Source organism: Cyprinodon tularosa, unplaced genomic scaffold, assembly GCF_016077235.1.
Source record: "Cyprinodon tularosa strain WSP-4 unplaced genomic scaffold, ASM1607723v1 ctg710, whole genome shotgun sequence".
Classification (NCBI taxonomy): domain Eukaryota; kingdom Metazoa; phylum Chordata; class Actinopteri; order Cyprinodontiformes; family Cyprinodontidae; genus Cyprinodon; species Cyprinodon tularosa.
The window spans coordinates 159386-181001 of record NW_024039464.1 but is presented as its reverse complement, the minus strand read 5'-3'; the positions used below and the strand labels follow the sequence as shown (position 1 = coordinate 181001).

The 21616-nt window shown below is 36.3% G+C and overlaps 1 protein-coding gene across 1 annotated transcript in view; it reads left to right on the top strand.

The window, feature by feature from the left end:
* The window catches only part of LOC119772506 (contactin-associated protein-like 4), a 110852-nt gene that overhangs the window by 53303 nt on the left and 35933 nt on the right, over positions 1–21616 (top strand). The window contains exons 11-16 of the mRNA XM_038268947.1: positions 4113–4219; positions 10036–10155; positions 10262–10462; positions 11652–11814; positions 13534–13661; positions 14278–14448. Of these exons, the coding sequence (XP_038124875.1) occupies positions 4113–4219; positions 10036–10155; positions 10262–10462; positions 11652–11814; positions 13534–13661; positions 14278–14448 (890 nt within the window). The remainder of the gene's footprint in view (positions 1–4112; positions 4220–10035; positions 10156–10261; positions 10463–11651; positions 11815–13533; positions 13662–14277; positions 14449–21616) is intronic.

Here is a 21616-nt window from a genome sequence, read left to right as displayed (position 1 = left end):
TTTTTAATGTTCTGCTTCTACAGCAGTTTACTTCTGTGTGGTATTTTTTAAATGGTTGAGATAAATAAATATGATAAAATTGTTGTAATAAGATTTTGTAATTTAAGTCAAGCAGATTTCTATGAATATTTTTAATTTCTTATCTACTACTCCCAGGGTATGTCCAATAATAACGGTTTTGCTTCATTGGTTTTTATGTGCATTATTTTCATTTAGATACACTTCGGTGATATTTTGCCTTTCTAAATTCAGTAAATACGCTGACTTAATTTGTAAAATATATTTTTTATGATATACTTCTATTTAAAAGTTTTTCTTTTTCAATAACAGCTTGAACCTCCACTACTGCCTATTTGTATTTTGAAACAGATCAAATTAATAAAAAAAAAACTGTTTAAATTGAAGGTAAAACACTGACATTTTACATCCAATGATTTGAATGTGTGATCCAGGAATGAGAACAAACATTGTTAGAACAAAAATTATCTTAATGTAGTCAAAGTGGCAGCTTTTGAAACTTACGGAGAAGTTGATCAATACAGGTTGTTTTAAATGTTACAAGGCTAATTACTTTGCTATGTGTGGCTACACTGTAAGTTGGTGGAGCAATCAATAGCATTTTTCTTTTTCACTGGAATGGCCATGAAACAAGTAAAATAAGATTCAGTTTCTACCAATTTTATTTGGCGATAGGACAGCATTTGAAACTATTTGCTCATGTGGGAACAACAAAACCAAGGCTACATTTTTTTTCTTTTCAGGTTTGCAGAGCTAGAGAGTTTGCTTTGGTATTTGACACAATGGAAGGAGATTTAGGCAAACACACATTTGGTATACAGTACAAAGCATGTGAAGAATTTTTTTTTTTTTTTTTATCTAATAGCAACCCACATCTCCCCATAGCTGGAATGCATTTTCAGAGTTTCTGGGATTAGATATCTACATGTAGAGGCTTTATATATCAGTTCAAATAGCTAGTTATTGAGAGCTGTATATGTTCTTCTCTCATGGATTTAGGAAGCATTTATACCTGTGAGTACTTTAAGCAAGTGCAGCTTGCATAAGTAGGATGGGGTAAGGGGGTTATTTGTGTTGTTAGAATTTCTTTAACACCTGCTTGGGGGCTTACTGTCAGTCTCTTATCCACACCATAATAAAGAGATACAAAACACACAACAGATATGTTTTAAAGTTTCGCTGAGAGACTAGCAGTGACACTGAATAGATTTAATTTCCTCTGTCAAAGTAATTATAGACAAACTAAGATCAATTCTGTTTCAGGTTCATTTTTCTTAAAAATAAAACAAACTATACTGTAATGAGGTCTTTTGTCGGCAATAATAACTTGTTTTCTGTTTCAGGAAGCCTTGAATTACAAATTGACTGATTTCATATTCTAAAATTGGCTGTTCAGTGGTGCAGTGGGTAGCACTGCTGCCTTGCAGCAAGAAGGTTACGGGTTTGATTCCTGGAGTTTGCATGTTCTCCCTGTGCGTGTCCAAAAACATGACTGTTTGTTTAATTGGCTCCTCTAAATTCTCCTTGGTGTGTGCGTGGATGGTTGTTTGTCTCTATTCTAGCTATTCTAAGTGATGGTTCTAAATACTTATTTTAATAGGAGGTTAACAAATCTGGCTTCAAAAAGTGAAATTCCTGGCTTGTTTTTCTTCATACTGTTGAATCAACCAGGTGATATAAATTTCAATTTTAGCCCCTGTTTATGCAGTGGAACTGAAAATGCAAATGTAGGAACTAATCTTTGTAAGGGCCTTTTATTTTCTGAAACTGGTTTGACAACCCCTGAGTTCACTCTCTTAGAAAGTCATTATTTCTTATGAACAGACTAGAAATTTGAGAGCCTTTTACAGAACTAATAGGTTACCAAACCATGCTGATACAAAGGTACAAGGCCAGAGGAAATATCTAAATCCTTAATCTTTGTAGATTTCAATTCAAAAGTTATTACTATAAAACATCTGACAAAATTATTTACTTAAATGAATACTTACAAAAATATATAAATATTAAAAGTGATGTTTGTGGATAAATAGGGGGTATTAATCTGAGGAATGTTTTAATCTGAAGTTAGTTGTTTTAGAGTTAATAAAGCTGTCAGTCATTTTGTTTAATGATAAATTAAGCTTGAGAAAGAAAAGTTACTCCGAGGGGTGTCACCTTGAATATTAATTAATCTATTCCAGGTTTGTGTGCATTATCTGCATCAAATAACAGCTTTTGTGTTGGATTATTTGTAAATTATCCAGTAGAATGTCATTTTTTAGTTTTCTTTTTTTCTTAAGTCTAATGTCTAATTTTAAAAAGCATAAAAATTCAATAAGATATATGAATATTGCTATGTTGGAGGACAAGCTCATTGACTACCAATGCAAATTAGTTCATTAGCAGTATGCTAAAATTCGATTAATTACAACTGTCCCACCTTAATAAACTATTACTTTGCATCTGACTCCTAAAAGCTACAGCCTCTAATTAGGTCTAATACCACAGCTCACAAACAACACTGCAGGGGATGAAATAAGCAGCCTTCTGTTCCTGTACAGTAACATGTTATGGTGGGTGGCAAAACTTAAAACAAAGTTAAGAAGTTTGGGATCCCTGTTCGCTGTGTTTCTACACAGTACTTTGCAAAAGTGGTAATACCCCTTTAACTTCAAATGTAAGTGTATTTTATTGGTCATGTATGAGATACTGTAGACCTAGAAAATTTTTATTTTTTCTGACACTTTTTATGTTTTTGTACGGTGACCTTGAGTGTCCAGAAAGGCGCCTTTTTAAATAAAATGTATTATTATTATTATTAATATTAAAATGTAGCACATGATTTTGAAGTGGAAGAAAAACGGAAATACATTTTTCCTTGTTAAAATCTGAACAATCTAGCAAGGTGTGTTCAGCTCCTTGAAACAATTGTGTAGAACCATCTTCTTCAACAATAGTGATTTGGGGGATGTTTACAGCTTTTCACACCTAGAGATTAAAATTTCTCCTCATGAAGACCTAAAAATATAAAATTTCGGGTCCTGCAGCACATATTCAATTGGCTTTTTCCATTTTGTTCAAACCATCTTATTTTAACAATACCTATTTGTTCAGGCTTTTTGACCTTCTAGAAAGCATCCTCACAATCTCTCCATTCTTAATTCATTGTAAGCTTCTATCCTGGTCTAAAAAAGCCTTTCTACAGCATGATACTATCAACAACATTTCTATGGTGATGGCATGAACAGACTGATGCACCCAGCATGTAGGAAGGAGGAGAACAAGTATTTTATAACTGCTGGTTTTGTAGGTTTTTCCCTCTGTAAACCATAGAGAAGTCTTTGATTTTTCATCATACACTTATCTTTTTTTTCTAGATTTTATCACTGACTGTTGAAGAACATCTGTACCCTTTATTTTGATTGACAGAATTTAGAAAGAGAAATTCCGAAAACCAAATTATGTGACTTTTTAAAATACTTAATAAGCATTTCATTGTTTGACATAAGTATTTGATCACCTACCAATCAGAAGTATTATTCATTCTGTTGCCAAGTTATTTAAATTTTGAGGGTCAAATTTTGCAAAATCGTTGTCTCTTATGTAAGAAAATGCCCAAGCATGTTCTATACATTTACGTGTTCATTACATGTGTATTTAGATGCGCTTTTACAATTAATCTGTTGAATAGATTTTGTTGCCCTGTTTCTCTGTAATCAATTGTCCTATTGTTAGCACATTATAAATAGCACATTATAAATAATTATTCTAGACAATCAAAAATCTGAAAACAGAACAGCAACTTTGCTAAAAAAAAAATCTGTCCATTTTAATTTTTTTCAAGATTTAAGAGAAGAAGCACTTTGAATCACAGCGACAGATGAACAGAAAAGTGTTACATCTTAAAAAAAAAATACATCTTAGAAACCAACTGGTTTTAAGGCTGAACAGACTGTCAAGACTTTATGTTTTTTTATAGCTATAGTTTATTCACCTCTTCATTACAGCAGATGTTCAAAACAAAACTTTAAACCTCCTTGGTTATAGCAGACTTTTGAAAAAGAATAAGCTAATCTTATCGTGTGTTTACTTATCTCTTCTCTGCACTGCAGGTGTTCCCCGAGTCACTGTGAACATGAAGGAACATGCACTCAGTCGTGGAGCACCTTCCACTGTAACTGCTCTAAGAGTGGCTACAGAGGAGCCACCTGCCACAGCTGTAAGTATGGCATCAAAACAAATACAGAAAAGGTCTTATGCACTGTTAGAAATTCACTTAACTACACTTGATTATGTTATGATATAACATAAAATGATAGTTTAAAGTAAGAATTCTTAAAATTTAATATTATCTGGTAACCCTGTAAAAATTACATATTCCCTCACAAGTGTGCAAAATCTGCCTGCTTTATTTAGAAAAACACTTTAAAACCTGTAGATAATCCATCCATTTTCTCCCGCTTATTCCATCAAGGTCACTGTAGGGCAGATACTGTACCTATATCCAGCAGGCTATGGGCAAGCGGCAGGATGGATGGATGGACGGATGGATGGATGGATGGATGGATGGATGGATGGATGGATGGATGGATGGATGGATGGATGGATGGATGGACTTTTTGCAGAGAACATTTGGCTAAAGATTTTAGTCTCTAGATGTGCAAATTTTGTAGATATTCATATATATATATATATATATATATATATATATATATATATATATATATATATATAGATAGATAGATAGATAGATAGATAGATAGATAGATAGATAGATAGATAGATAGATAGATAGATAGATAGATAGATAGCTGACCATTTAGTCTGTGTTTGAGTTTGAGGTCTTTGCATTTTTTCATAGTTCATGTTCCCATTCTCGGAGGCCAGTCGTTAGAGAGGGTTTTTTGTCTTGTCTTGGTGTTTCCTGATCATGTCTTGAGCGAGCCCTGATCCTGCTTTGGCTCAGTGGAGGGAGCTAGTTGAAAGTCCTGTAGTTTTCCTGATGTTACGTCTTGTTCTGCCTCTTAACTACTGAGCTCACCTGTTTTCCATCTGAACTTTTCTGCCTGAACTCACTGTTGAACTCATCGAACTCTGAACGCTCAGACAGGTTCAGGTCCTGGTACCCTGGATCTGTCTGTTCCTGTTTTCTGATCGGAACCCCTGACCGGGTTACTAACACCTGGATCTCAGAACCGTCCTGTTCTGAACTGTTTCTCTGACCTGGCTCGGACTTCTGTCTGTTCATGGAGTTAAACCAGATTGCCTGTGAAAGGTGTTGCCTGGAATTGCCAGGATTCAGGAAATGTAACCCTTATTTGTGTGTGATTTACAGTTTCCCTACAGTTTGGCCTAGACTACCTAGCTGTCCAAACTCCATCAATAGAAATCCAATGGGGGAGTTTAAAAAAAATCACAGACGAAAATTTAAAACAACACATTTTCGTATTGCTGCCTTTTCTCAACCATTTAATGTACAAACATGAAACTTGGTATAGAATATCTTCAGACCCTTCTAGCACTGATATTGAAAGATTTTTTTTAATATTATTTATAGTTTAGCTGTTTAGCTAGCTTGTTCAGAAACACATGAAAATGTTGATTCTGAGAAAAAGCCTCAGAAATCTTTCCACATTTTTACATTGTCACCGTGGCAACATTGTTTTTGGTAGAAACATAAAAGTTTTAATATTTGTTCATCAAAGCCTGATGATTTCTATGGCCTAAACATTATTTCTGTATCTATTATGGTTTTTGATTTATTAAACATAGTTTGACACAAACTTTTATCCATTATCCATGAATTAAGTGGCGCAACAAAGAAATTGATATGAGTTAAGCCACAGTTATAGGCATTTGTTCGGCACATGATTGTACATGCGATAAAGACAGTGGCTAAACAACACATCGCTGCCTCTCACACACCGTTTGATGTACAAACATGAAACTTGGCACAGATCATTTTCACACATGTCTAATGCTCATATTGAATGAATTTTTTATACATCATTTTTGGTTTAGCCATGCATGTTGTTCTGGGGCCTCAAAACAGTCAATTTTCAAGCTAAAACCTTTAAAAATTCTCCTTTTTTACATCGTCACCATGGCCACATACTTTTTTGTAGATACCTGAAACTTGGCACAGTTGTTCAATGGCAACTGATTCCTGTGATCTATAAAGGTTTCTGTATATTGTTAAGTTTTTGATGTATTGATGATAGTTCAACACAAAGTTTTACACATCCTTTACATTTTGCTAATTTTTCTCTTGCTTTTACAAAGGACTGTCTATATATATAAAAAAAAAGTTCAGTTCAACTTTTGTCAACTTCCAAGTAAACGGATACTTTTTGATTTTTTTTCTGGTTCATCAAACTTCAGGAAATGTTCTGCTTTTAAGATGAGTGTGCTTCTGCCATAATTCTGCTAAATGATTCTGCCCTACAAAATTTTTCGATGATTCAACTGTTTCTGCAGTTTGAAGTTTCTGATTACTTCATATTGCATTTTCATATATTCTCCAGACTATGTTTCTTTTTTCCCCCTTTATTCTGTTTCTTTAGCTATTTTTTCTTCCTTCACTCAGCAGAAAAAGGCATTCCAACATGCTGTTTCTCTGAAACAGCTTTTTCTAGTTACATATATGAGTGACAAAATGTGGAAAAGTTTAACCTTTGCAGGGCACTGTCTGACATTTATAAGGTTTTAATTTCCATGTTTTTGTATTCTGTTTATAATCTGAAATTATTTTCAATTTAAAGCACATTATAACGAGAATATATACTAAATTGCAATAAAATCTTTTTTTTTCTCCACTTTTTCAATCTTAATTTTACTTTAAAATATACTAAACAACTATGGGGAATAAAAAAATCTCGCTTGTATATTATACAATGTACAGAAATAGGCTTACTATTCCAGCCATGTTTTTATTGAAATTAGCCAGATTGTCTCTCAACAGTCAATATCCTCATGTATTTTTTCTTATGCCATTTAGAAACCAAAACAGGCTCAGGATCATTCGGGAATAGACCAGACAGATTGCTGATACGTCATTAAGCTTTGTAAATTACAATCCTGTTTGATTTAAAAGTCTCATAGATTTTTTTATGTTGGTGTTGTTGTCATCTGTAGATAGTCAAATTTGTGTTGTTGCTTTATATAAGTAATATTCTGCTTAATGCCACAAAAGAGTTTTTAACTGAAGAGTGCTTTAGAGTTTTATTTAGAACTGTATTTGTGGTTTTAGGGTAAATTGGGAAATGTAGTACTATCAAATAAGCTTTTGGAAACCTACTTATATTTACTGAAAGTGATACATTACCTGCAGGTCTTCAGAGACTTTTAGATAAATTTGCCCCAAATTTCATATGCTCATTCTTAGCAGAATAGCATCCTTGGTAATACATAATGCAGAAATAAAATGTCACCTTTCCACTGGGGGATAGCGGAAGAGAGAACAAAGGGTCGGCATCCTGCTGTAGATGAAAGTCATAATTTTCTCCCACTTCTCTCTTCAAAGTGCCCTGTAAAACACTGTGTCAATTCACAGCTCTTAAATCCTTCTTCCTTTTCATCATGCTTAATATCTTTAACTGAAGTACCGAAGGCTTTCAAGTGCTAAAAATATCCTGAAATGGTTTGCTTAATTGAAAGAACAGGAACAATCAAACTTTTCTAATATCTTTAGTTACACTATTGTTCTTTTGATATGGCTGAAGACCTGAATAGCCAACCAGAGACAGAATACAAAGATCAAAGTGTGGTGTTACCAGAAGTTATTATAATCCAATGGAACAAGTAGGGAAATGGTTTAACTGTATCTGAAAAGCATGAAAAGACATACACACACTGCTAAGATCAGAGGAGAATAGAATTAAATGTTTATTTGTTGAAAATAAATAATCACAATGAAGTGGTCCCTTAGTAAAGAAATTAAGACTGTATAATTAGGGCAAGTTTAAAAGAAAAAAAAATACTGTATAGTTATTAAAAAGGGCTCTCAGTTTTAAAACAATATACAACTTACAATTTATAAAGTGAAAAATACACAGCAGAGGATCATGCTGTTTTTTTTTAGGCTTTTGCACATGGAAAAGTACAATTCAAGTGTACTTTTATCGGTCCTAAAGCCACATCGAACTAGGCTGAGAACCTGAATTTAATTGAAACAGTTCTGGTCGTAGGTTACCAAATACCTCATAGAAATTTGATTTTTTTTTTAAACAATAATTTGTTGAAAACTTGACCCCATTTGGGATTTTGTCAAATTCACACAGGGTCAAATGAAAAAGACATGTCAATAAGCAACTGGCAAAGAAACGCTGATGGTTTGGCCACTCCTCTTGGCAGAACTAATAGAGTAAAGTCAATGTGATTAGTTTACTGCTTTTGACCTGGTTTTTCATAATTGTCCACACACATTTAAACGATGTGAATTTCCAGAACAAAGGAAAATAATATTTCTCTATTCTAAAATTAAGGTGAATAAATTGCTTCTATTTAAATTGCAATACTAGACAAAGTTTTAGCTATAGGGTCACACTGATGATAAATGCTAAATTCTCCTTTCTTAATGCAATTTGCCTGAATAGAAAAAAAAAATTCTTTGGCTAAGTTTGCCTACACAAGCAAGAAATTTGCATTCTATTCCCATCACTCATATTAAGGCAACATTAGCTAAATATGTACTTACTTGAGGAAATAATAAAGGATAAAGAAGACGCGTGTCTGCTTAAAGACTGACTTCTTTCTTGATATACAGAGAAACAGGCAACACTCTTGTGTTTGTGCAGTATGCCTAATTTGTTGCACAGCCAGAGTAGATGACTACTCTGGCTGTGAGGTGTTCCTTGTGTTCATCAAAGAAACAGCCTGGGGAAAGAAAGTGCTCTTGTGGCAGCTTGTTTTTGCAAATGACACTTTATAGCTCTGACCTGAAAGTAAGAGACTAAGCTGTAAGTGCTGATGTGTGGGTAAGCAGAGATGCTCAAGATTTTCTAGACCCTGATCCTGTGTGAGGCTTCTCACATTAAAGATAAACATTAATATTGCTTTACTCCTCCACCTGAAGGTAGCAGAACAAATCCTCCCCATGGTAAATGCCCCTCAGCCTTTAACATAAATCTGCCAAAAGTTTCTGCCATTCCACACTTTCAGGTCTGTGAATATGAGTAGTTTGTTGCATATATAATTTTGTTGCTCCGTACTTGTGACAGTGTAATGACAATAAAAATAAAATGTACATCATCTTTCAAGTCATCCCACAGTATCTGAGCTTTTACTCTTGCAAGTGCTATCTTTATTTTCATGTATTCCTCATCTCCTTCTGAGACATGATTTAATTCTGGGTTCTATGACAGTAAGTTGCTGCAGCAAAGATTACCACATTGAGACTCATGCTTCACAGTTGCTATGAGTTTGTTTTTGTGCCCACAACGATTTTAGCAAACTAAAAAGTTGCTTTCTGGAGACTGGACATCTTGTTAAATCTCATGGTTTTCACTCCCACCTGCATCAGCACACCAAACTTAAATTCTGATGTTTCAACTCGACAAATATCCTTCAAAATACAGACTTATTATGTACCAAACATTTGGATCTGACAAAATATCCACGGCTGTAATTTCAGCCAATCCAAATAGAAAGAAAGGATTGCTGTCCAATAGGACAAAACTGTAATATTTTTGGAGAACAGAAGGTATGCTTCGCATAAACCAAAGAATCTCATACCAACTGTGAATACTAACTGTCAAAGTTAGTGTTGTTGTCCAACAGGACAACAATAAAAATACGCATCAACTCAGCTTTTTAAACAAACAAAGAGGATTGATAGAACTTTTTGATTGCTTTACACTCTTCCCTATTTACTGTATGCCAAAAAATACACTTACAATGCCTCTATGATAAGTGGTGAAATATCCAGCCAGAATTAAACCCCTGGCCCTCTCAAATGTCTTTTTCCCCCTTGTAACTACTACTGAGGAAATTGTAGTTTCATTATACTCATAACATTCTGTTATATTTCTTCCGTAGCAAACTATGAGCAATCATGTGAGATCTACAAACATAAAGGCAACACGTCGGGGCAGTATTACATAGATGTGGATGGCAGTGGACCGGTTAAGCCCCAACTCGTTTACTGTAACATGACAGGTAAAAAAAAAGAAAGAAAAAAAACATTAAACTTTTCTCTTTAAAACTCCAAATGTCTGTCAGTCTGGAAATTTATTTATTTATTTATTTGCTTCCTCTTCACTAGAGAACCAGACATGGATTATCATACATCATAATAACACAGACTTAACCACAGTTCATTCCTCCCCTGAAACAAACCAACATTTTGCCAACTTTCACTACACATCGGAAGAGAAGCAGCTATCGGCCGTCATCAGTCAGTCAGAGCACTGTGAACAGGAGCTATTGTATCATTGCAGGAGATCCCGTCTCTTCAACACTCTGGGTAAGCTGAGGCAAGGGAAAAGAAAACCCCAAAGTAACTTTGACATTTAATATTTAACTTAGAAAATCTGAGTTTGCTATATTTAACAGTAACTGTGTTAAATTGGCTTTTTTTACTTGGTATGTTAGGAGAGGAAATGCCATGAAAATGTCTTAAGGCAAATTCTTTGCAAAGTAAGCCTTTCAATATCTCAGGATCTGTATAAGAAACCAGGGCAAAGTAGTGTGAACTGCTGATTTAGTCTGTTAAGTTGCTATTTAAAACAATCAAATTTCCCTTGTGCATAATCTCCACCACTTTACAGAACTTCATTGTTCATTAAATCTTCGCCTTTTATTCTTTCATCAAATAAGGACTTAAATACACAGCTCAAGGGTGTTTAAAGGAATTAAAAAGTAGCAAATCTTGTGAACTTCTTATATAGTCAAATGCCCTCTTATCAGCATGTGCATGTAGGGAAGATAAGTCTTAAGAGCTCAGCCACTTATTTCCTATTCAGTTTAATCTGAAATGTAACAGTGATACTCGTTTAAGGCTGGGTAGGTGCTGATGTAATATATTTTGTGGAAATCTCAACGGTTTGCATTTGTTGTCACACAAGAAACCTGATTTAAAGTAGCTTGTTTGACAAATGTGTCTTGGTTGTAACGGCGAGGTTGATTTGCTCCATCTGTTAATTACAAGACAAGTAAAAGATACTATAATAAAAATTTGGTGTTGGAGATATTTTACATCCTTATGTTCACAACCTTTACTATCTTTTTTACACAGCAATGGCTCAAAGCTGATACCAAAAAGATGTCTGTGTCTTTTTAGCTGTTCATAAAAAAATCTGTGTATATATATCTTTTTATGGTTTTACATTAAACACGCTGAAATGGTAAAAGGAAGCCGGATGACAACAGCTTCTTTGGAGAGAGCAGCTTGTTGCATCAGACTGGGCTATTTTCCAGATGGCAGTTTGTTACTTAGACTTCAGCAATATCTTCTTAACATATTTATTCTCAGCATATCGGCTTTGATTTTCCCATTCATCTTTTGTACTTAGAATCCTTTTCTGTAACAATGTCACATCCTTTCTGCATCTTAAAGGGATTTGTTTACCATCCTATCCATGTTTCTTAATGAAATGTAAATTCCTTATTTTTTTACAGGTGAAACAGTGATTTGCTTTTTGTTTGTATTTAAGATGGTGCTCCCTTAAGCTGGTGGGTGGGTGGCCCAGCCTCGGGTGAGATCCAGAACTACTGGGGTGGAGCTTTGCCTGGGAGCCGGCAATGCATGTGTGGTCTGAAGGATAACTGCCTCGATTCAAGTTTCTACTGCAACTGCGATGCTGATTACAACCTATGGTGCGGTAAATCATTGCACAACTATCTCTCTCAATGTTTAATCTAAAGCTCTGTCTAAAGGTTACCTAGTGCAACTGTGTTTTTTAAAGAAATTATTATATTTTATATATCCTATATCATGCTTTTTCAGTCAACTATAGGCATATAACTAATGAAATATTCCTTTTGGCTCTACAGAGAATTTATTTGTTATGAAATATTATATATTTCCCTCCAACCAGAAGAAAGATCTTGGCAACGGCTCATTGTGTGGGTGCCAGTGGCACCCATCTATTGACATAGCTGTATTACCCTACTTCTGGCATTTAGGTGGAAAAACACCTTTCTTTTACTTAGACAGTAGCTAAAGTCATTGTCATTGTGCAGATTAGCTGCTAGAAGAGCCACTTCAATTTTAAGCAGAAATTGTCACGCTCTGCCTCACATCACTGCTCACAGATTTGAAAAAGTGGGCATGTTTTTTACGGGGCAGGTGCAGCAAAGTTAGGGTAGGTGCTTCCTGGAGAGGGTGGTTTAACCCTTTCCTCTGCAGGATGGAAATGTTTGCTGGTTTTTCCGGGGTCATCCGCAAAGGGCTGATCCTTACAGAGCATAATTCATGAGAATTATTATTCAGATGAAGAAGGCTTATTTAAACAAACTGTAGGTGTGTGTCTCTGTGGTACGTCGTTGTTCAAAGCAGGCATGTCCTTAATGAGTGAAATTCTTGGTTTGAGTACTGGTCTGGTGATCTTTGCTGCAAATCCTCTCCCACCTTTCAAAAAAAAAAAAAAGGCCACTACAGCTCAAGAGATATGTTAATCATCTGAGATGAATGATACTTTATCATATTTTTTTGTAAATAAAATAAAATGTGCGATGCAGTACATTTCGAAACGTTACCTAAGTTGGGGGAGTGTTGGCCAGTGGGTTAGAGCACTGTACTTGTGTTATGAGAGCTGCAAGTACAGGGTTAAAAAAAAACCTTAACCCCACGCTGCTCCCCGGGTGCCATACAATGGTGGCCGACTGCTCCCCAAGGGGATGGGTTAAATGCAACTGTACATTTCTCCAATGTGAGTTCAATTATTATTATTAAATGTAACTGAGTAAATCAGACAAAAAAAAAAAAAAACAATAATAGAGGATTGCTATTTCTCTTTCCTACAAAATATATTAGCAACCCTCTGTTTCTTCTTGAATTCATTTGTGGATTTGAAGCATTTTCTATTCCTGGAACGAGACAATTGACAATTCCCTAGAGATCTATTTATCAATTTTATTCGTCTTTTATTTTCTTTTACTGAGACTTTAGTACAGTTTTTTTTTACTCACTGCAGCTCTGTTTTCCAGCCTGACATATATACAGAAACCATTCCAAGTTTTTCAGAGATCGTTTTCTATTCCTGCAACAATCACACCACAGATTATCTCCTTCTGACAAAAGCTGCTTCATTTTACTACTGCCAGTATCCCGTCAGATGTACCAGTGCCATGCAGTCCTTCGTATTTATGTGTTATGTTTTGTAGCAACACTCAAGATTATGTCGTGCAGGGCATACTTCCACAAAGCATGAGATATTGTCAGCTCAAATAAACTTTTTATTTCTGTCTACACATCCTCCAAAACAAATGACTCCATAAAAAAAAAGTAGGAAAAGATATATATATATATATTTATTTATTTTGCCTTATTTACAAACATGGTGCTTATTTTTTTGATTACTTCTTCCAACTCAGGACAAATGACTCAGGCCTCCTCACCCATAAGGAGAACCTACCAGTCAGGTCATTGGTGCTGGGTGACATCCACCGTCCTGGTTCAGAAGCTGCCTATAGGGTGGGACCTCTCCGCTGTCATGGAGACCGTAGGTCCATTTCAGTATGTCGCTGTTTTTCACAGAGCTGGTATCAAATATGAGACATGTTTCTATCTGAAAATAAATGTACCCAGGTTGGTGAACCTGAAGAGGAATACTCTGATACTAATGTACAATGACTCAAATTAAACTAATCCCTCTGTCCAGACCTTATCTTGTATTTAATTTAATTTAAATTTGCAGTTGCGAATTATAGAAGCTATTTTTTTAGAAATCGGGAATATGTCTCCCCTCTACTGTTTAACAATAGTTATTAATAGAACATTTTATATGAAGGAAACCAGATGATATTATATTTTAGTTCTGATGACAGATTATAATTTCACCATTAGATTTAATGAGTTAGTAAATAAATGCCCAAAGATAAATCAACACAAATGAGATAACATGGCTGCTGTTGTGCCTTTTTTCCTCACCTAATTAGCTGAACAGTTGGTTCATTTGTTTACTACATGGTTTCCATTATACAGCCCCTCATAATGAGTTTTCTCTTTAATGAGCTTTGTTCCAAAGTGATATATGCTACATGGGTCTAAATAAGTTTTGTAGCTCTTTTTCTTCATGGAAAACAAAAAAACATTTCAGCTGTATTTCTGTCTTATAGAAAACTTCTGGAATGCTGCATTTTTCGAAGAGGAGACATCCTATCTTCACTTCCCTACCTTTCAAGAAGAGCTAAATGCAGACATCTCTTTTCTGTTTAAAACAACGTCCTCCTCTGGGCTCTTTCTTGAAAATCTGGGCATCAAGGACTTCATACGAATAGAACTCAGCTGTAAGTGACAACTCAACAATATTTTGCCTCCTTGTTGTAAAAAGGATTTATGTCCTTTTTCCCTGTGAATTGAGACTGTTACTGAGGTAGTTATTCTTAAACTCAACCCTGCAGAGAATTCACATGAATGTGTTTTTTTAAATCCTGAACTGCAGAGGAGGAAAGGTTCTATTTGCTTTCTTATTTTTTTCCAGTTAAAGAACAACATCCTTAGTACAACATGAACAAAGAAAAAAATCAGACAGTATCAAAAAGATTACCTCAGCAACAGACACATTTCTATTTGCCTCATTTTGCTACTGTTTAAAATTATAAACTACATAATCTTTTTTTTATAGAGCCATTCCCATATCAATGCATTTTTCTGCATTAGAAATGCTCTATATATGGCACCCTATGTATTGAGTATGCTACAGCCATGAATGGTTGATATAGAGACGTAGCGTATAGTGCAATGTCCATGCCTTGAAATGTGGTTTCGTATTCCCTATAGCTGTTAATTCCCTTTACATTTTTGACTCTGCTATTTGCTTATCACATTCTTTGCTTCGTGTTAGACTAAGGTTATACTCATGACTGAATTATGCACAGATGTCATAGATGATATATTGGGTCATGAACGGTGCAGGAGTTTCCTCTGTTGGGGACCCATACCGTTGATGCAGTGCTATTATACTGATCTGTGCCAACAACCCTCTACTCCCAACCCCATGTTTTCCTCCATCATTTATCCATCTACATTGTTTTTGTAATGTATTAGATAGCAATGATCTCTGAAAAAAATTACTTTGTCCTTTCTCCTTATTCGGATCACAATGCTCTTGATAACTCCCAAAACATATTTTTCATTTGTTTTATATTCTTGTCATCATTTCACAGTTTTTATCAGAACAACTGCAAATGTTCAGGTGTATATACCTAAATTATAGCCCGCTGTATTTCTCTGCCTAATTGTTTTTCAAATAACCTCTTCTCATTCATTATATTTATCTAATTTTTGATCGGTAATGTACCATGCAAACAATTTTAGTCAGTTATGAACACTTTCATTTGTATGCACTATAACATATAAAGTCATCAACTATGAGCTATTCCGTGATTCAATTAAAAATATACGCCTCTATGCGTTGGTGTCTTGTTACCTGTTCACCATATAAACATACTTATTTTCACCTCCCCCTCAATTAAAAGGAGCCTCAATGGGGAATCAAAGTTGACCTGACTTAGGACCTAACTTATCAGGAACTTATCTCTAAGCCTATCAACATATTTGACGTGTTCCAGATGACCGCTGAAAGTTCTTAAAGGCACACTATGCAACATTTTTCAGTTAATTAATGTGTTCCAAAACGTTTTGGATGATTAAATTAGTAATTTCAGGTTGAACAAAGGTATTCTCGGCCGACCTGGTGGTCTGTGGGGGAAATACCGCACTTGCAACTGCAGGAGCACCGACCCGCACCCACAGACTCAGAAGTCTCGCGAGAGTCAGTCTTGCTTTACGGCGAGAACTGCTACACGCCCCCAGTTAAAAGCATGCTCGTTGCTAGCACAGTGGCGATCTTTGTGCAGTTATGCTGCTTTCACATCGGACGCAGCAAAATCGCGTCTGCTGCTTCATTTTTGCTGCTTGTACCAGTTAGTTCTGACGCGGCTGAAGCAGCTTTGCTGCTCTGGCTGCGCGGTGCAAAAGTGTGTCTGACGCGCGTTGGGCGGAGCTTCACTATCCTTTCTCTGCCTTGCAGCTATATTTGCTGTGATCAGTGGGAATAAAGTAGTTTTAATATGTGTTTAAGTGAGAAAATACACCTGAAAACGTAATCAGTGCAGTCAGTTCATTCAGATTATTATCCTGCCTTCAATATTTTTTCTGTCGGCGCCGCTCAGACCCCCACATACCAGCGGTGCGCCTAGGAATCCCTTCATCAGCAGCCTCTGGCCGGGTCGCCTCCTCGCAGTTCACCGCGGCAGCTGGTAGGTGTTTTTCATCTAAATAATCCAAACTGCATATTCTGCCGGCAGATTTCTGCATTTTAAGTTAATTTAGGCGTCAAATAACTGTTTAAGAGGAGTGATCATAGCCTCTGATCATCAGCGCTGTGTCTCTCTCCCTGCTTCAGCTGCTCAGACGCGCTGCGCCTGCTGCTCAAAACGCGCCGCGGGACCTTTTGCTGCGCCTTGACGCGCGTCAACCATTGACTTTGCATGTAAACTCGCTGCTTCTGTCGCGCCAGCTGCGTCCGGTATGAACGCAGCATTAGTCATTCGTTGCGTTCGCCTGTCTGCTAAGCTCAAAACAACCGCGCCTGGCTTGACGGAGAAACCAGGAGAACAGCTGAGCATATTTACGACAGTGCACTTTTACTTTCGCCCTCTGGGGGGAGCCTCGCTGGAAAATCAACACCGGTTGCATAGTGTACCTTTAATGTACAGCTACTGTATAATGGCGTATTGCAGTGTTTTGGTACGAAAGAGGGTTCATAGGAGCATAGGCGGATCTACTGGGGTGGCATAGGGTGGGAAATGCCACCCTAAATAACAGCCTTGCCACCCCTGCTGCCACCCCAGTTGGCGGTAGGGATGGTGAGGCTTATAAATTATGGATCATTTAAGAATTACCGACCGCTAATTTCCAATGTCGGACTGCAGTGAATGCAGCACGAGATGACGCGAGAGCGACTGAGACTGATTGTTTTGAAAAGCGAATGGGGCAAAGCGAGGGAGCCAGGGGTCATGGGGAGAGGAGACACAGGATGAAACAGGTAAAAACTGATTAACTATCTATCAAGAAATTAAATCATAATGAAAGCACAGTGTTGCTTGCATAGCTGCAATGCTGATTTTGAGATGATAAAAATCAGGTTGCAGAACGTTATTTCTCTATCTATGATGTTAGTTAGGCCTGACATTTCAGGCTCATAAAGACATATTTGCGGTCAACTATGACAGAAAAGAGACGATCAAGTTTGGTTGTACTCAAATCAAAACGCACAAAGGCATTGGATCTAAATAAAGCTGTGAAGCGTTTTGCTGAGCAACATGGAAATCACTGCATTCAGCTTTTATAGTCATGTTAACTTTATGTTATGCTCTCTGGTGAGCCTTTACAGAGATGTTACATTTTGTTTTGGCACCTGAGAAAATCGGATATTTCCTTTAATAAAACCAAAAGTGTTAAAAGTTAAAAATGTGATACTGGAGTAAATCCTGCTTAATATGAAGCAGTGTTGTTGTTTCTTTTTTTTGTATATATAATATGAAACTATCCAGAAATGACCTGTATCAAAAAAAAAGTCAAAAAGCCTTTATTGTCATTATATTCTGCAACATAATGACAATAAAGGCTGTTTGACTTTTTTTTTTTTTTTTTGATACAGGTCATTTCTGGATAGTTTCATATTATATATACAAAAAAAAAGAAACAACAACACTGCTTCATTAACCCACTCACAAGCAAAATGTATTTTTATGTTGCTTCTTTTCAGATTTGTGGAGATTTTGATGTAACATACAGTACCTGCCTTTTGTTGATTTGTTGATACAGCAGTATGGAGGACCAACTCTGCCATATTTAAAAATAAATACAGAAATAAATAAATGCTTAATAAATAAATGAGCATACAATTAATTGCCACCAAAAATACAAACAACAAATAAATGTAAGTAGAAATTAAATTATACAGCTAGTCATAAAGGTATATAACTCTTTTAATTGGCTTCTTTATTTCTTTGCCTTTTTAATATTTACCTTATTTATTTTTTTGTCATTTATTATCTTCAACTTCATTTTTTAATTACTTATATTTTTAAGTATTTATTCATGTGGCTGTTATCATATTTTTGTCTGTTTTATTCTTCCTTTGTATTTTTTTACCCTAGTTATTTCTTCGCCACTATTTCTTTCTGCCTGCCCTTTTAACATTTCTGCCTGCCATTATAATATAATTTCTAATTACATTTATTTGTTGATTGTATTTTTGGTGGCAATTAATTGTATGCTTATTTATTTATTGAGCATTTCTTTATTTCTGTATTTATTTTTAAATATGGCAGAGTTGGTCCTCCATATACAGCTCTATCTACAGCATATTTACATGCATGAAATGTCCCTTTCATGTTGCCGTAACTGCTGTATGTCAAGTTACTGAGGAACAAATGGGGTAAATGTGTGTTCAGAGTAAACATTACATAGATGTCCAGTACCTTGTTTGGTGCCTTGACCCATTTATTTCTACTGTGTAGTTATGCTCACTTTAGTGCAGCTCAGTTCATAGATCTCTGATGGGTAAGTTTTTCTTTCTATAGTTTCTTCTTGTGCAAATGCTGCAAAGCTGCCTCTCTGACAGTCAATCTCACACATCTGCACCTCAGCACCTGTGTCTTATCTTAATACCTTTCCTGTCATAAGGCCCCTCTAGAAGTAGTGTTATCATTCTTCTATCTCCTATTAAGTGAGATCACATTGTACGATGTATTATTAATATGAACTGTTTCACATGTAACACTAGTACTGTACATACTATTCTCACCAAACTGTGATAACTGTGATTAAATTCAGTGTAAACAAATCCCATATGTTGCCACCCCTAAAAAAATCCTGCCCCCCTCTTGCCACCCCATAAATATTTTTCTAGATCCGCCCCTGCATAGGCGGAAACCATTAGTGCTCCTCCAGACTTCATCCCCATCATAGGGTGAATGTGAAGGCGTGTGATGGATCCTCGACCAACAATCTTCCTAGCAGACATGACACTAAATCTGCTATGACTAGAAATCTTCCTTCCTTCCTTCCTTCCTTCCTTCCTTCCTTCCTTCCTTCCTTCCTTCCTTCCTTCCTTCCTTCCTTCCTTCCTTCCTTCCTTCCTTCCTTCCTTCCTTCCTTCCTTCCTTCCTTGGTGGCCGTTAAACAGCATTTTTTTTTTTTTAGATTGGATTATATTACTTCTACCATAGCTCCCTATAGTAAGGGGAAGTTTTGTTGGACTTTTATGTGGTAGAATTATGATACAGAAAAATGCTTTGACTTTTGGCTCACCTCCCTTCCTCACAGTTTAGATTTTTATCTGTATGATACTTAGTGGACAAATATTATGTGAAATAATAAGTGAGGGATATATCTGTTAAAAAAAACAGGTCATTTTAACAAACACGTGATGATGGAAGGATGCAGTTTTTGTGGGACTTGTACTGCAGGAGTATGGAGCTAGGAGAGTTCCAATGTTAACAAATTCACATATGTGATCCCCACATACACAGGATAAGAGCCACCCATGCACAGGATAAGATCCACACACTCACATGATTATTCAAACAAGCACAAGATTTACAAATTCACAAGAGTCACAAAAGTGACCTTGACTAAAAAGGGGTTAATAGATGAAAACATTTTTGTATTTTTGAGTCTTCTGAAGTCTGGGGATTCTTGAGAATCATTTTCTATTTAAATAACCTATCAACCAGACTAGATGACGTTGGTTGGGGTTTGTAGTCCATACTTTTTTAAATACTCTTAGAGACAGAGTACTTGTTTTCTGTTAGGGCTTTACATTTAGCCACAAATTGTGGTGTTGCTAAAGTTAACTCAATGCTGCCACTGCTACCAATTTTTCATTTCAATGGGGGGATAGATTGTTACAAGTGACTTGTTGCAATCAACTCTGTTTTCATTAGAACTCTTTAACGACAGGAAAAATCCACTGAACTTGACCGTCGCGTCGTCTAAGAAGGATCAAACAAACAATGTATTGAACTTTTTATTTGTTTATATAATTTACTTGAAGCGGCTTTATACTGTATGTCTATAAATAAACCAGATCTATTTGTCATGTGAAGTGCCTTGAGACAAATGTTGGGAATTTAAGCTTTATACACAAGAAGAAATTATTTGAATTAAAACCTGGTTTAAACAACACACACAACTACTCCACACAGAAACATATGATTGGTAGTGTATTGTTGTGATTTTCCCTTTTTGCCTTAGACTTTGTTCAAAAGCATCACAAATCTGCGTCCAGCTGTCTGTCCATGCTGTAAGCAGATGGGTTTGTGAAGTAGTCAGTTCAACACTGTGCCAGCATATTATGTTGGAGCAACACAACTGACTAATTGGTTAAATAATGCACCATCTTGCCATCAAAAACATGTATATATTTATTTTTATTAAGTGTTCATTCTTATTACTTGTGAAGCTACTATGTGGGTAATATAAAGCTCTAATCCTTCAATGGGCTGTTAAAATTGTCATGTTTGGTGTAACGTGTCTAACCCACATGCAGAATACTCAGAGGCAGGAGAAAAATTCAAAGGTTTATTAAAGGATGAATGTACAGGTTTTAAGATCAGGTCCAGTGGGGAACTCGTCTGGTCACGAGTGGGTTCTGAAAAGGTACACAGATTTAACAGATCCAGGTAGGGACTGGACTGGTCACGAGTGGGTTCACTGCAGAGAAGGACAGAGGAGTTAGTGGAGGTCCGGGTATTTTGCAGGAAAGAGAGTGTGCAGGTCTGTACCTGTTCTGGAGTGGAGCGGAGCTGCTGAGGGAGGGAACCTTGAGGGTCCAGAGGCTGTCGGCAGGCTGAGGGCTAGGCGGAGGCAGAGCTTATAGAGTGCAAGCAGATCACTGATTTGAGTTTCCTTCCAGTAATCTTCTGAGAGCGGGCAGGCAGATCTTTGACAGGGACTGTTCTCCAGAGTTCTTCTGAGAACGGACAGGCAGATCACTGGCAGAGAAACTCTTCTGGGTTTCAGGTTTCAGGCAGGTTCTGTCTAGGAAGCAGAGAGGAGAAAACTGGTCAGATTCGGTTCTCAAGGAGTCAGAGTTTGAGACAGGCTGGTTGACTCAGGCTTGCTAACCGTTACTGGCAAACACTATGGCGCTGGAGAGAAGCCCTCCGCCTCCTTAAATACGGATCTCCTGATGAGCAGATGAGAGACAGGTGGTGCAATCAGCTCCGGCTCCGGGAGATCTCGTACGCCCTCTGGTGGAGAAAGTGGACAGACCTCCAGATCCCAACAAAAATATTTAACATAAATGATTAAAAATCACTTTTTAATATCCAACTGTGTGAAAAATAATTCTATATAGATCAATATATTCTACATATATTTCATACTTAAAGAAATGCAATTATTAAAAACTGAAATTTTCTTAAACAATTTTTGCAAACA